Source organism: Myiozetetes cayanensis, unplaced genomic scaffold (assembly GCF_022539395.1).
Source record: "Myiozetetes cayanensis isolate MyiCay16 unplaced genomic scaffold, myiCay2020 scf17, whole genome shotgun sequence".
NCBI classification, from domain to species: Eukaryota; Metazoa; Chordata; class Aves; order Passeriformes; family Tyrannidae; genus Myiozetetes; species Myiozetetes cayanensis.
In genome coordinates, this window is record NW_026087378.1 from 10,421,647 (window position 1) to 10,433,646 (window position 12,000).

General features: G+C 43.2%; 1 protein-coding gene across 2 annotated transcripts in view; it reads left to right on the forward strand.

Annotated features, from left to right (window-relative positions):
• The first annotated feature begins 4,706 nt into the window (after positions 1 to 4,706).
• Positions 4,707 to 12,000, forward strand: part of GLRA1 (glycine receptor alpha 1) — a 36,932-nt gene continuing 29,638 nt past the window's right edge. For both annotated transcript variants that reach the window (XM_050312301.1, XM_050312302.1), the window contains exon 1: positions 4,707 to 5,548. In XM_050312301.1, the coding sequence (XP_050168258.1) occupies positions 5,493 to 5,548 (56 nt within the window). In that variant the 5' untranslated portion in view covers positions 4,707 to 5,492. The remainder of the gene's footprint in view (positions 5,549 to 12,000) is intronic.

A 12,000-nucleotide genomic window follows, 5' to 3' on the forward strand; every position in this document is an offset into this window, starting at 1 on the left:
TACAGAGCACTACATAAATCGTGACAGTGACAAGCCTATGATATGCAGCAAGACTACTCACAGCTCAAGTGTCACTCCATGACATATGAGACATGGAAATTTATTAATAAATCAGCACTCCCAGGGGGAAAACGATCATCCATTCTTCTTTATTTCCTCTTCCTCAGGGATTACTGCCTTAACCTGATTCATGCACCTGACACAGGGGAGCAGACACATTCAGGTCAGGAAGACCAGGTTGGTGCACTTGGCAAGATCTTCACTTGGCCTCTTGTCTGTCTTGAAGTCATCCTAGCACAGGGCTTCATTCCACCTCCAGAGAGTCCGTGATCACAGACTGGATGTCACCAGGCTCATGGGGGCCATGTTTGCAATGATGAGAAATCAATGCAGCCCCTAATCTACTTGTCAAGAAATATACTGCCCAGGAGTGGGAAGGTCATGGACAATCCATATAACTGCTCTGTTTGCAGAGAAAGATGTAGGGCTGAACCTCAAACACAGTTAGACCTGTAATTTTTAAAACACGTGGAGTAAAATACCATCAACAGTGATATTTGGTCTGAATTTCAGTCAAAAATATCAGTCACCTACACCACAAATCCCTCACCTCTGTCCCTACTAGCCTTCCCACCTCAGACTGCAAGTTGTCCGAATTTCCTATGCAAGACACTCCAGGGGTTGTTTTCCAAAGAGCCAATGCATATCAAAACAGAATTCATCAAACTTTTCATCAAAGTTCAATTTTAAACATATTTTTTGAACTATGGGTGGAAGATGGACCTTTACACTAGTTCCAGTGAATTCTCTTTCATCTGTAAATCTTTTCAGTAAAGAACCTTGACTAAACACTTTAAAAATCACTGCAGAAATGCTTTATGGTGTTATTTTACCGGCAATTATTTTGTTTAAAAAAAGTATCCCGGGTTTTCAAGTTTCTAAGAAAACTGTATTTACTTGAACCATCTTGCAGAGAAATAGCTTACTGCACATGGAAATTAGCTGAATAGGAAATTACTTTATAGAATCCTTTGCTAAATTCCCTGAACTTAACTCTAATTTAAAATTTGTTTTTCATTTGTTCAGTGTCAAAAGGCAAGTAGTGCTGCTGTAGCAATTTGAATCTCTGCCTTGGGAAGCACAATCCAAGTTCTTGGGGCACTGTTTCCTCATTAGCCATTCTCCAAAGAACAAACTGACAATAATGGATTTAGTATTCCCAAGATACGCTGAGTGTACTTTACTGCTATGCCAGCCACTTCTTCACCAAAAATCCTGTAATTTATTTGGTGAAGGAAGGCAGTGTGTGTGAATGGCCAACTTGAAGGAGTTTGTCCCCACGATGAATTTATTATCAGAATGTGAATTTTTAAACGGTAAGCAAAGGAAACTAAAATTTACTCCACCCGCTATAAAATCCAGAGACAAAAAAGAGAGATCAAGAATGAAATCAACCTGCAGTTGTGAATGAGGCTTTAGGTTAATTCTGAGCATAGGGTGCATGTTCACCTTTACATATGAATATGTACATTACAGAGTGCTTTCCAAGGCCTTCTGTGTTCTCCATGTCTTTAAGCTGTTCTATCAACTATCAAAACCAAAATGAAGTCACAGACTACCAGGAATATTAATTTTCTCCACAGAGAAGAAACTCATTTGCATTCTTCAAAGGGAAAGGATCAGGGAGGAACCACCTAAAGGAAACTGGAGAAACAGATATTCCCTGGCTTTTATCACTCCTCATGTAACACCTTTTTCTTCAGGTGTCCCCAAATTTCACTTGAGTGCTGAAAACAAATTAAAACCATTATCTCTGTGGTGTCTTATATTGAACAGAATCCATCACTCACAGCCCAGAAAGGCGATAACACAGAAGCTTTCCAGACAACTTCACCTACAAGTGAGTTTTACAAGACTCATCTACTCTGAAACTAAAAACAAGATGAATGCACAGCAGGTAATTCTAATTTTAAGAGCTCATTTGACATCACGGTAAGTTATCTTCAACTCTGTCATTTGTACAAGTGCTGCCAAAGAAAGACAAATGCCCTTCAGAAGCATTTGGACTCTGCTTGAAAAATGGGAGACCTGGCAAGTGAACCCTTCCCCTCCCAAAAAAATAAATCACAAAGCACTGCAGCTAAACCAAGCAGAAAGCTAAAACCCGATCTAAGTCAGGACAGATCCAGGGAGAGAAGTACCTGATGACAAGGGTTACTTAGAGTAACAGTGATAAAGTTGACTTCCAGCCATTATCAGATCTCCAGACCTATTTCCAGTTTATCTGCCCTTAGTTTCTTGGAGAACAAAAGAAAACCTAAACATCTGGAATTGCAAAGAACCAACGTGGGAACTTCACCCCGGATATCCCTATCGATGGGCTGCAGTAAGGACTGGTTGGCTGTTCCTTGAATCGTCTGGGTTAAATCACAGGATGTGAGTTCCAAGGATCTGATGCCACCCTGACCAAGGCCTGACACATTCACAGGGCATGTGTAGGGCACTGTACCAAGACAAGCAGTTAAGAGGGAGATACCAGAGCATAGAAAAACATATAATGCAGAATTTGTGGCTCCTTTGGGGTCATCGTGATAAAACATGCAAAACTCATATTCCTTAAATTTACATTTCTTTAGTTTCTACTCCGTGGTCCAAATCACCTTCATGCCTAGACCTGCTCCAGATATCTGTTGCAACATGGCTTTGCCTCTGTTCTCCCAAATGTCAAAGCAAACAATGTTCCTGAGTCTCTCCAGAAAGAAGTTTGAATATCAACACAAGAGTCCCTGGGCCCACACAAATCACTTGGCCACCATCACCACCAAGACAGATGACAGCAAAGCAAAGAAGTTCTTTCCCTGTGAAAAGCAGTTTTCAGACCCTTCAACAGGAACAGCTGTGAAGATTCTTTATCTTATATACACAAAGATTCATCTGCTTTCTTGATCTTAAGCACAGCCATCCTTCTTCCCTTAACCCAAAGTAGTGCCAGGAGAGCAAGTGGGGACAAAAGGAGACAAGTCCAGATACCTTTGGTATAACAAAGAGCAATCTTACAGGCAAGGGAAATACTACAAGAGAGAGTTATATCTCTTACAGATTCCTTTTCCATTTCTAAGAGAACCAGAAGGCTGACAGCCTCTAGACTTAACCCACAAATGCCAAGAGATGATTCTGCCTCCTGCTCTTTGTCCTGTTTCCAGTAAAAAAAATCAAGGAAACACCACTGCTTTCCTGCTATGTGGGTCCTGTTAACACTCCCAGTCTGGAGCTCCTCCTCTGCTCTCTCAGCACACTGGGGGCTGGAAAAGCACAGTGACAGCGGCTCATCCATGTGGGGATAAATGTCAAGAGGGAAAGTAAATTGTGGAGCCAGCAAGCAGCAGGCAGGAAACACTGCATGGAGTCATGTCCCCAGGAATCTCCATGAGTTGAAATCAGAGCCTGTTATTAATCTAGCTAGACACTGAGACCCAGGAGCTGGAGTAAATCTGATTAAATTCCCACTGTACCAATGGCTAGAAGCCAAGCAGGTCTTTCTTTTCTTTGGAATGGTAACCCAAAGGATATTTCTGTCTGCTTCACTAAGTAAACATACTGCTTTAAAACAAATAAAACCAGGAGATCAGAAACATCAGGTAAAGTTTAGTATGGCAGTAAAGTCCTTTGAGATGCAACCCAAACTAAGAAGAAAAACTTAGTTGTTTCCTAGCCTGGTGGGGCTTCAGTAGTGCTAGAGACATCAGTCCATTTCACCTCTACCCTTCCAACATGGGATGGGAGGAGTCCTTGAACAGATCAAAAGCAGCTTAAAAGGGGTTAAAAGTGCCTCTTTGCCACGGGGAGTTTTGCAAAGCACAGGACAGGTAAACAAAACAGAACCCGAAGATGAAAAATCCCATTACACCAGGACAGTAGAGAAGAAAACAATATGCTAGATCACTTAGGAGAACTAAGTGCTCATTTCCATTCTCAGAAGCTGACGAGGAGCTGAGCAGAGTGACACAGTGACAAAGTGACTGAGACCATTCCTGCCCACCCTGACCACCATGCTCAGGACCCTGTAAGCACAGCTGGAGCTGCAATAAGTAACTACTAAATGCTCCTTACCTGCCCTGGCCTTGCTGGCTCTGGTGTTTGCCAAACCTCTTTGCAAAACCAAATGTAAAAAAATTTAAAAAAAAATCAAATAAAACAAAGATAAAAAGGAAAAAATAATAAATCAAAGCCAAACAAACAAAAATCCCCAAACAACACAAAGATGTTCCTTAAAAGCCAACAGCAACACGTATCAACTGCCAGCCAAGCAGATCTTCCACGAGATGGAGATTTAAGGCACGTTACGCTTGCCCTGTCAAGGGAGACGATTTCAGAGACTTCTTAAAAAGACAGCAATTCGGGTTAAAAATATTGAAATAAACCAAAACGTATCAGCGCTTTAAAGGTTAACAGCCTCTGCTGAACAACATGCGTTTATCCAACCACGTCCTAGAGTAGTTTTTTCAGCCCCGAGACCAATGAGCACAGCTAAGAGGAGGGCCTTGGGATGGTGGAGAGGCTGAGTTACCCCCTCCCCTCTGCCTTCCCTCATCTCCACCTCCCCTTCTTTTTTTTTTTCTTTTTTTTTCCTTTTTTTTTAGTTTAGTAAATTAATGCAGCAAGAAACTCCCAAGATCTGGCGAGTCCTAGCAGGGGAGAGAGGGCAGAGGGGAAATGAGATGCATTAGGAGGACAGTGAGCCACTTTCTTTCCGAGCACAATGGAAGTGCTTCCCAAGAAACTTCCCCTTCGTTCCCCTCCGCTCTAGCCCCGAGCAATGGGACACCTTCCCTACAGCAGCAATAACTTATTCGGGAGAAAAAACAGCCCAGGAAGCAGGAATCAACAGCAGCCAAACGGCGGGCAGGAAAGCGACACAAGCGGGACTGCAGCACGGCTCCACACTGACAAATTCCTGTGGATGTAATTAGGAAGACACCCCGGCCAGCAGCGGAGATTAAACCCTGGGGTTGCTGAGGGTCGTCGCGCTCCCCCCTCTCCCCGCAACCTCCCATCTCACCCCCACCACCCTGATGGCAAACCTACGCCCGCTGCGCCTCCCGCTCTCGCCAGCCTGATGTCCGGAGCGACATCCCGCTGAAGGGAGGTCTCGGCGCGGGCAGCCCGGAGCTCCGGCCCCAGCAGCACTGCAGTGGCGGTGGCGGGGGCCCCGGCGCAGGAGGGACGAGCCGAGGAGCGGGGCCGCTCTCCGCGGTGCTGGGCGGGCGCGCCCCGGGCGCTGTCCGGGTGCTGAGCGGGGCCCGCCGCTCTCCGCGGTGCTGAGCGGACCCTCCCGGCTCGCTGCCCCACACCGCTCCTTCCCTAAGTGCCGGGTTACTTTATTGGCCAACCCCCAGCGGCCCACCCCTCACGGAGTACAAAAAAAAAAACCAAACCAACAAACCAAAAAAAACCAACAACAACAACAAGAAGAAGCAGCGAGAGCTGGAAAAATGTGCAGCGTCAACGCGCTCGGAGTCTACGTGTGGGAGACGATCGTTTTCTTCAGGTAAGGCTCGGCTTTACGCGAGGGGTGTGTGCGGGCTGGAGCGCCGTGCCCAGCCCGGGCTGGGGGCACAGCCCAGGCTCAGGACAGCCGCGTTCCGCCTCCCCCGAGCTGCCCCTCGGTTCCCCCCAGCCCGTCTCTCGCACAGCCCCGGGCTCGGGACTTTCCGCGGCTTTGGGAGTTACTCCGTTTAATTAGCACCGCAATCTCGCCAACCGCAGTGCTGAAAACACCGACCCCGGCTGCTTGCAAAGTGACAGCTAGTGGCGGCTGGCAATGCTGCACTTGAATTTGCCCGGGTAAATATTCCCACCTCGCCCCCTCCCCATTCTTCATATTGCAGGTGAGTTCCATGGGATGCTCTCACTGCTCATCTGTGAGGGCTCACCCTCTATCCTCAGCTCGCTCTTGTTCTGAAGTCACAGAAAGCAAAGAAATAATCTCCTCCCTTCTCAACTTTTTTTCTTTTACATTATTTTGAATATTCTTCCCTTGCAGAATATAAGTGAAAGCCAAAGGGGACGTGGGGAGCTTTTTGCAGTTATATTCGTTATTGCCCAGCTATATTTTGACTGTGGTTTAGATGTGTTCAGTTTCTCTTTAAGGCTAAGATAGAAGGAATAGCTCTAGTTTCAAAGAACTGTTTCATGTCCATCTATCCTTGCAGTATTTATATTAAATGGATAAAAAAATATTGGAAGATAGAAGCTCCTATATTTGCATGCAAGATGTAGCCTGCTGTAGCAAGTGAGAGATGCCAAGTACAATTGGAGAAAAAACTCTTTCATGACCTGAACTTGCTCATCAGTCTTTAGACTTCATTTCAGTTGCATGGCTCTTACTTCTGCATTTTAACGAAGTATCATGTTGTAGTTTAATGGGAAAACACAGACATTATTTGCATATACATCACTGGTATAATACTTATGATTCACAGTAGCAGACCTGCTGATACTGGCCAGACTTTTCTATCTAGCATTCTCTTTCCTTTTGAACACTAAAGTCTTACCAGACATAAAAACTGAGATATCCCCACTTTTCCTGCAATTCCACAGGAAATCAGAGACAGCAAGATTGCAGCATGAACTCAAAGCATTTAATGTTTAAGTAAGCCAAAAAATAAATTCTAGAAATAACTAAAATCACCAGTCTTTGAAAAGCAATGCCCAGCACCCGATACTTCAGAGCCATCCTTTCTCATCTTGTGATACCCAGTCACAAATGTATCACAGCACTACACAGTACAGTGGGGTGGATTGAAAGGAAGAACACGTATGTGACAATAAACTCTTAGTTAAAAACAGTGTTGAAGCACTGGGTAAAAAAACCCAAAAAGACCCCAGACAAACAAGATTAAACACTAGAAAGCAGAAGGAAAATAAAAGAGTCTTTTCAGGCTTGCATTTCCTAGGGCCCTGGTATTGAAGCATCTGTCCAGATCTCCTCTGAACAGACTGACCAAGTCAAGTTGATACACACTTGTGCATCACTCAACACATGTGAGCACTTACAGGTTCCCAGCACATCAAGTACAGTCCTGGGCATTCAAAACCTTGGTAAACAAGTCACTTTCGATTCTAATGAAAAGGTTCATAATATCATAAATTATATACACACGTGTGGTATATTTGATTAGGTCATATTGAATACAAAAGGTATTTCTAGAAGTTTAGTTTTCCCAAAATTAATGTCTAAGAACATTTGAAAATGCTCTAATTCAGTTGCTGGGGGAGGATGAAATCAAATTGCTTTATATATTGCAATCATTTTCCAAGTAGGAGAAAAATAATTAAAAAAAAAAAAAACCCCACAATGTTTTTCTTTTTTTTTCCTCTCCTGCTTTGTGTTACATGTTCAATTTATTACAGGCCAAAAATTTGCCAGCCTTTCTGGTCCAGGAATAGCTTTGCTATTTCAGTTTCAGTAAAAGAAGTTTATTCATTAACAGTCATTCATAAATTTAGCATGCCAATTACTCAGTCATACACAATGTTCAACAAACCCAAAGCTGATAATCCAATAATCCATAAGAGGAGTATGCATGGCTTTAAATTCCAGAGTGCACCACGCTTTATTGTCAGCCTGTCAAAAATATTCTAGAAAGAGAATCCATTATGTGTTCATACATGCACTACACAAATATAAAAAAAAAATAAAAATCCAGTGTTCCAAGGAAAATTATATTCAGCCAATATAGGAAATAAGGCTAGATTTGTTGCTTAACAAAAACTTCCTCCACCAGCCTTTTAAAAAAACAAGTCCCTGTGGGAAAGAGTAACAGCTGGTGTGTGAATGCAAACATTATGGTATTGCCAATATGATATTTGTTTCTGTTACAGTTGGGGTGTTTTAGAAGGAGTTTGTGATACGTGGCTTATTCTGACATGCCTTTCTTTATGGAAGAGCACTTCCCATTCTGCTACCTGCCTCCTCAGACTGCAGTCACTTGGCTGTGACTAAGGCATTTACTGAGAACCTGGGTAGAGGCAGGGATGGAAGCTGGGCTGGGGTGGGAGATGAAGACAGAAAGGCTGCTTGGCCAAGCTTTCCTTACAGATATCTCAGTAAGGCAAAAGGCTGTTTCTTTAAAATAAACTGGACAATATTCACGCAGGGATTTCCAGATGTATCTGTGGAGACATGTACAATCATTCTCCCAAAGTCTAACCACGTACACTGCATGCTCAGTTGCGAATTCCTTCATGCAGAACAAAATGCTCCCCTATCCCGTGATGATCTTGCCTGGACTTTCTGTTGTACCATCGCATTTTAATAGCTGCAGTGGCCCAGGAGCACCACTGCATAAGCTGGGGGTAGGAACGCACCTTGTACAAGTTAGGACATAAAAGATATCCCAGAACTGACGCCTGACCCAACTGGACACTGTCCTGTGAGGCTTTGAAATTCTTTGGGCCTGATTTTTATCCTAATTGCCCTTCTGTACATCAGGAATCTGCAGCACGACCTTCACTGAATCAAGATCAGAGTTGGCCCCTTCTGAACAGCAATCTCTCAGCAAGCAGGAGTGATTCAAGGCTACTGCTCCAAGTGAGTCACAGGCTAAAACTTGCTGCCAGCCTCAGTCCCTACTGGAATGCTCCAACTGGCATGTTTATATTCCCTCCTGTCAGTAATGGAGCTCTTCATTTCCAGTTTTTAAAACAATAAGAAGGTGCCACTGTAAATATGATACCTCTTAACTTTCTGTGGGGGGAAAAGAAAAAAGACACTGTTTTCCTGAGACGGTCTTGACAAGTTAAGGTGACTGAAGAGCTGATGGTTTCAGCCCCTCAAAAATACCACAAGAGGAAAGGCAGGTGAAGAAAGAGGAAAGTAACGTGCAACATATCTCTAAGGCTCCTGCTATAGCTCTGCAGTGCCAGGTAACATCTCAGAGCTGCCCGAGTGAAGCACTAACCAGAGACTTCCAGAGCCACAAGTGAAACAGCACAGCAGATATGTTCAATACTTAAAGAATATTTTCCTCGTGCTAACTAAAATCTGTTAGAAGTTGTGCCTTATGACCTGCTGTGCCTCTGCCGAGTCTGTCATCTCCTCCACAAAATAAAAATGATTTAGCAAAGTCTTGGGCTAGATGGCTCTAAGGACACTCTTTAGTTGCTTTGGTCTGCAACCTTTAATAGCCCCATTAGAGACCCCGCTAAAAGGGTTACACATCCAAGGTTTGAAAGTGGGACAATGTAGACAATTCTAGAAGCCTTTATAAATCATTCTGTAAAGAAAAATTAATTTGGTGTCATGGCAGTAAAAGCACAAAATGTCTGGGGCCCTGCCTTCTGCAGCAACTTTAATACATCCAGCCAGCCAGCCAGCCTGATTCTCTTGCATTTTAGGCAATTAAGACAAATTAACATAAAGTATGCAAAACATTTTCTAACAGTCTGATCTTAACCTTCTTCTCCAAACAGCTGTCTTAAACAACTCCACACCTGCTCTTTGGATAGTTCAGAACAAAAAGAGCTCCACAAATGTCTGGGCAAAAAAAACCAGCCTCCTTCCTTCACCCCTTATGTTGGGTACAAAGAGCAGGAAAACACTAAATAATCAACCTGCTTCCCAAAAACATTACAAAATAATGTTGCAGTTTTTCCCATGTACTAATAAAACACCCTTTGTCTCCGAGGCACTGGTGCTGTGCAGATTTTAGGTAATCCAAATTGGCTGTCCACCTTGGCTCGCTCTGAACATTACCCTACACTGCAGCAAGTCCCACTGGCAGAACACAAATTTAGTGTGCAAATATCTCAGGGGAGCTGCTTCTGGAAAGAGACTGATATGTGGAGGGAATGGTGGGATCCTGCCCTTACATGTAAGGGCACTACAGAGACTTCCTTCAAGAACAAGAATTCAGACATGGGAATTTGGTCCCCCCCTTAGGTGGGAAACAAGTCAGAAGCCAAAGGACCTCTGACTCTGAGTGTCCCAGATTTAACAGCACAGCCTGAAGGCTACGAAGTTCACTCTGCCTCTGGCCAAGTGATTCCAGGCAGAGAGGAAAACACTTGTAAGAAACAGCTCAGGGCAGTTCCCCTGGTCTTGGCCAAACACATTTCTTGTTTGCTTATGATTTTCATCTCACCAAATCCTCATGAGCTGACCTGGGTAGAAAAGGATCCCAACATCTGAATTAAGAAGTTAATCAATGTCCAAAATTAAATTACTTTATTATCCCAGCCCCGACCAGCAATCATTCATCTGTAATAGAAAACCAGCAGACAGATCTGTTCTCGTTTCATCCCAGCATGCAGGTTAAAAGGACTCTACCAATTTCAGTGTCAAGAACAAGATGTCAGACCACCTAATGAATATAATTGCTATTTAGGTACCAATGAAAGATAAAGGTCTTAAAAAGTAACTCGTGCTTTAAAAATCATAACATCCAAATCAAACCCGCAACATTTAATTATGTTAAATCACATCACCTATTTTCACTTGCTCATTTTTTCTATAACCTGGAGCTTTTCTGAGAATCCCAAAGTAGCCAGTATTAGGACAGTCAGATAAGCCGTTCATGAATTTTTACTTTCATCTGGTTTATTTACCTGTATCAGCTCTCACTGTTGTGGCACATTAAATCAGGGTTTCGCTATTTCCAGTAAATTACCCCTTTGCTCTCATTACCTGGCATACTTTCTACTGACCTTTATCTATCAGCAAGAGCACAAATTATTTCTATTCTTATGAATTATGGTTATACTTGTGCAGCTCACACCATTCAAGAAAAAGGGCTCATCATACCCTTTCGCCTGCTAAAAATGCCCTTTCAGCATACCCACCCCAACATGTTTTGATTCAATTTTTTGATTGACAAAAGATGTCATTCCAAGAACTTTTGATAATTTCAGTTTTAAAAAAAAACCCAAACAAACAAATGACAAAAACAAACACACAAAACCCAAAAATGATCACCTCGATAAAACCCAACACCAGCTTGGGATAAATGAAGCAAAAAGGAAGAAGGGAGAAAAGCAGTAATTTATCCTGCTGCTCCACTGCAAGGCACTGGAAGGATCTCATTAGCAGCCATGACCAGACAACTCAACACCAGACTGGCTGCTGACTCCCAGACCTACTTGCACAGCCCAGAAAAGAGCAACTTTTGCATTGAGCTCAGCATAATAAAATATTGCTAATCCAGCAGGTCAGCTCCCCTTAAAGTGACAAAAATAAAATTGACTTACTTGTTTCCCTCACCCTTCTCCCAAAGTATCCAAACAACTTACATTTGTGTTTACAAAGCCAGACAAAAGAAAGCATTTCCCTGCAGCTGAGGTGGTTTGCAGCAGCATTTCTTAGTCAAGATGATTGGCTGGTGCAAAATGTTGTTCCCTTCACCTCTTGGGAAACTACTGATACGGTTTAGCTGATCTAGTCCTGGAGGTCTGCATGGTTTGATCCCACTGGTGCAACAGATCACATACACATCTGCAAGCTGCTCTTAAAACCCTCTGATGCTTCAGAAGACTGAGGCACAGAAATTGAAAAAACAAATATAGTTTTTGTCCCCTCAATAAGACCAAAGCCCAGAGAGGGCCTGCAGAGAACAGAAATAGAAGGAGACAGATGCACCCATCGTTACACGTGCTGAGCACTCCCCATTATGCAGACAATTATTCCATCCATATATTGCACCATGGTAAGCTGCTGATTTGGGGACTGCACCACATCTGGCTGGTACATAGACAAAATTGGCATCCTGTAAATACATCTCTGCTGGATCTAAGTGCCAGTGAGAAAAGCAGGGGAAACCTTAATTTACCAAACCCCATGAAATTTGGATTTTGAAAGGGAGGGGAAAACAAAAGAACACACTTCTGCACCCCTGCTTTCCTTCTGATTTGTCCCTCTTCACTCTTTCCTAGTGGGCTCACGGCCCACTAGTAAAAAAATTGGGAAAAGAAAACAAGACCAAAAAAATCCTAAAGCCTGAGCAG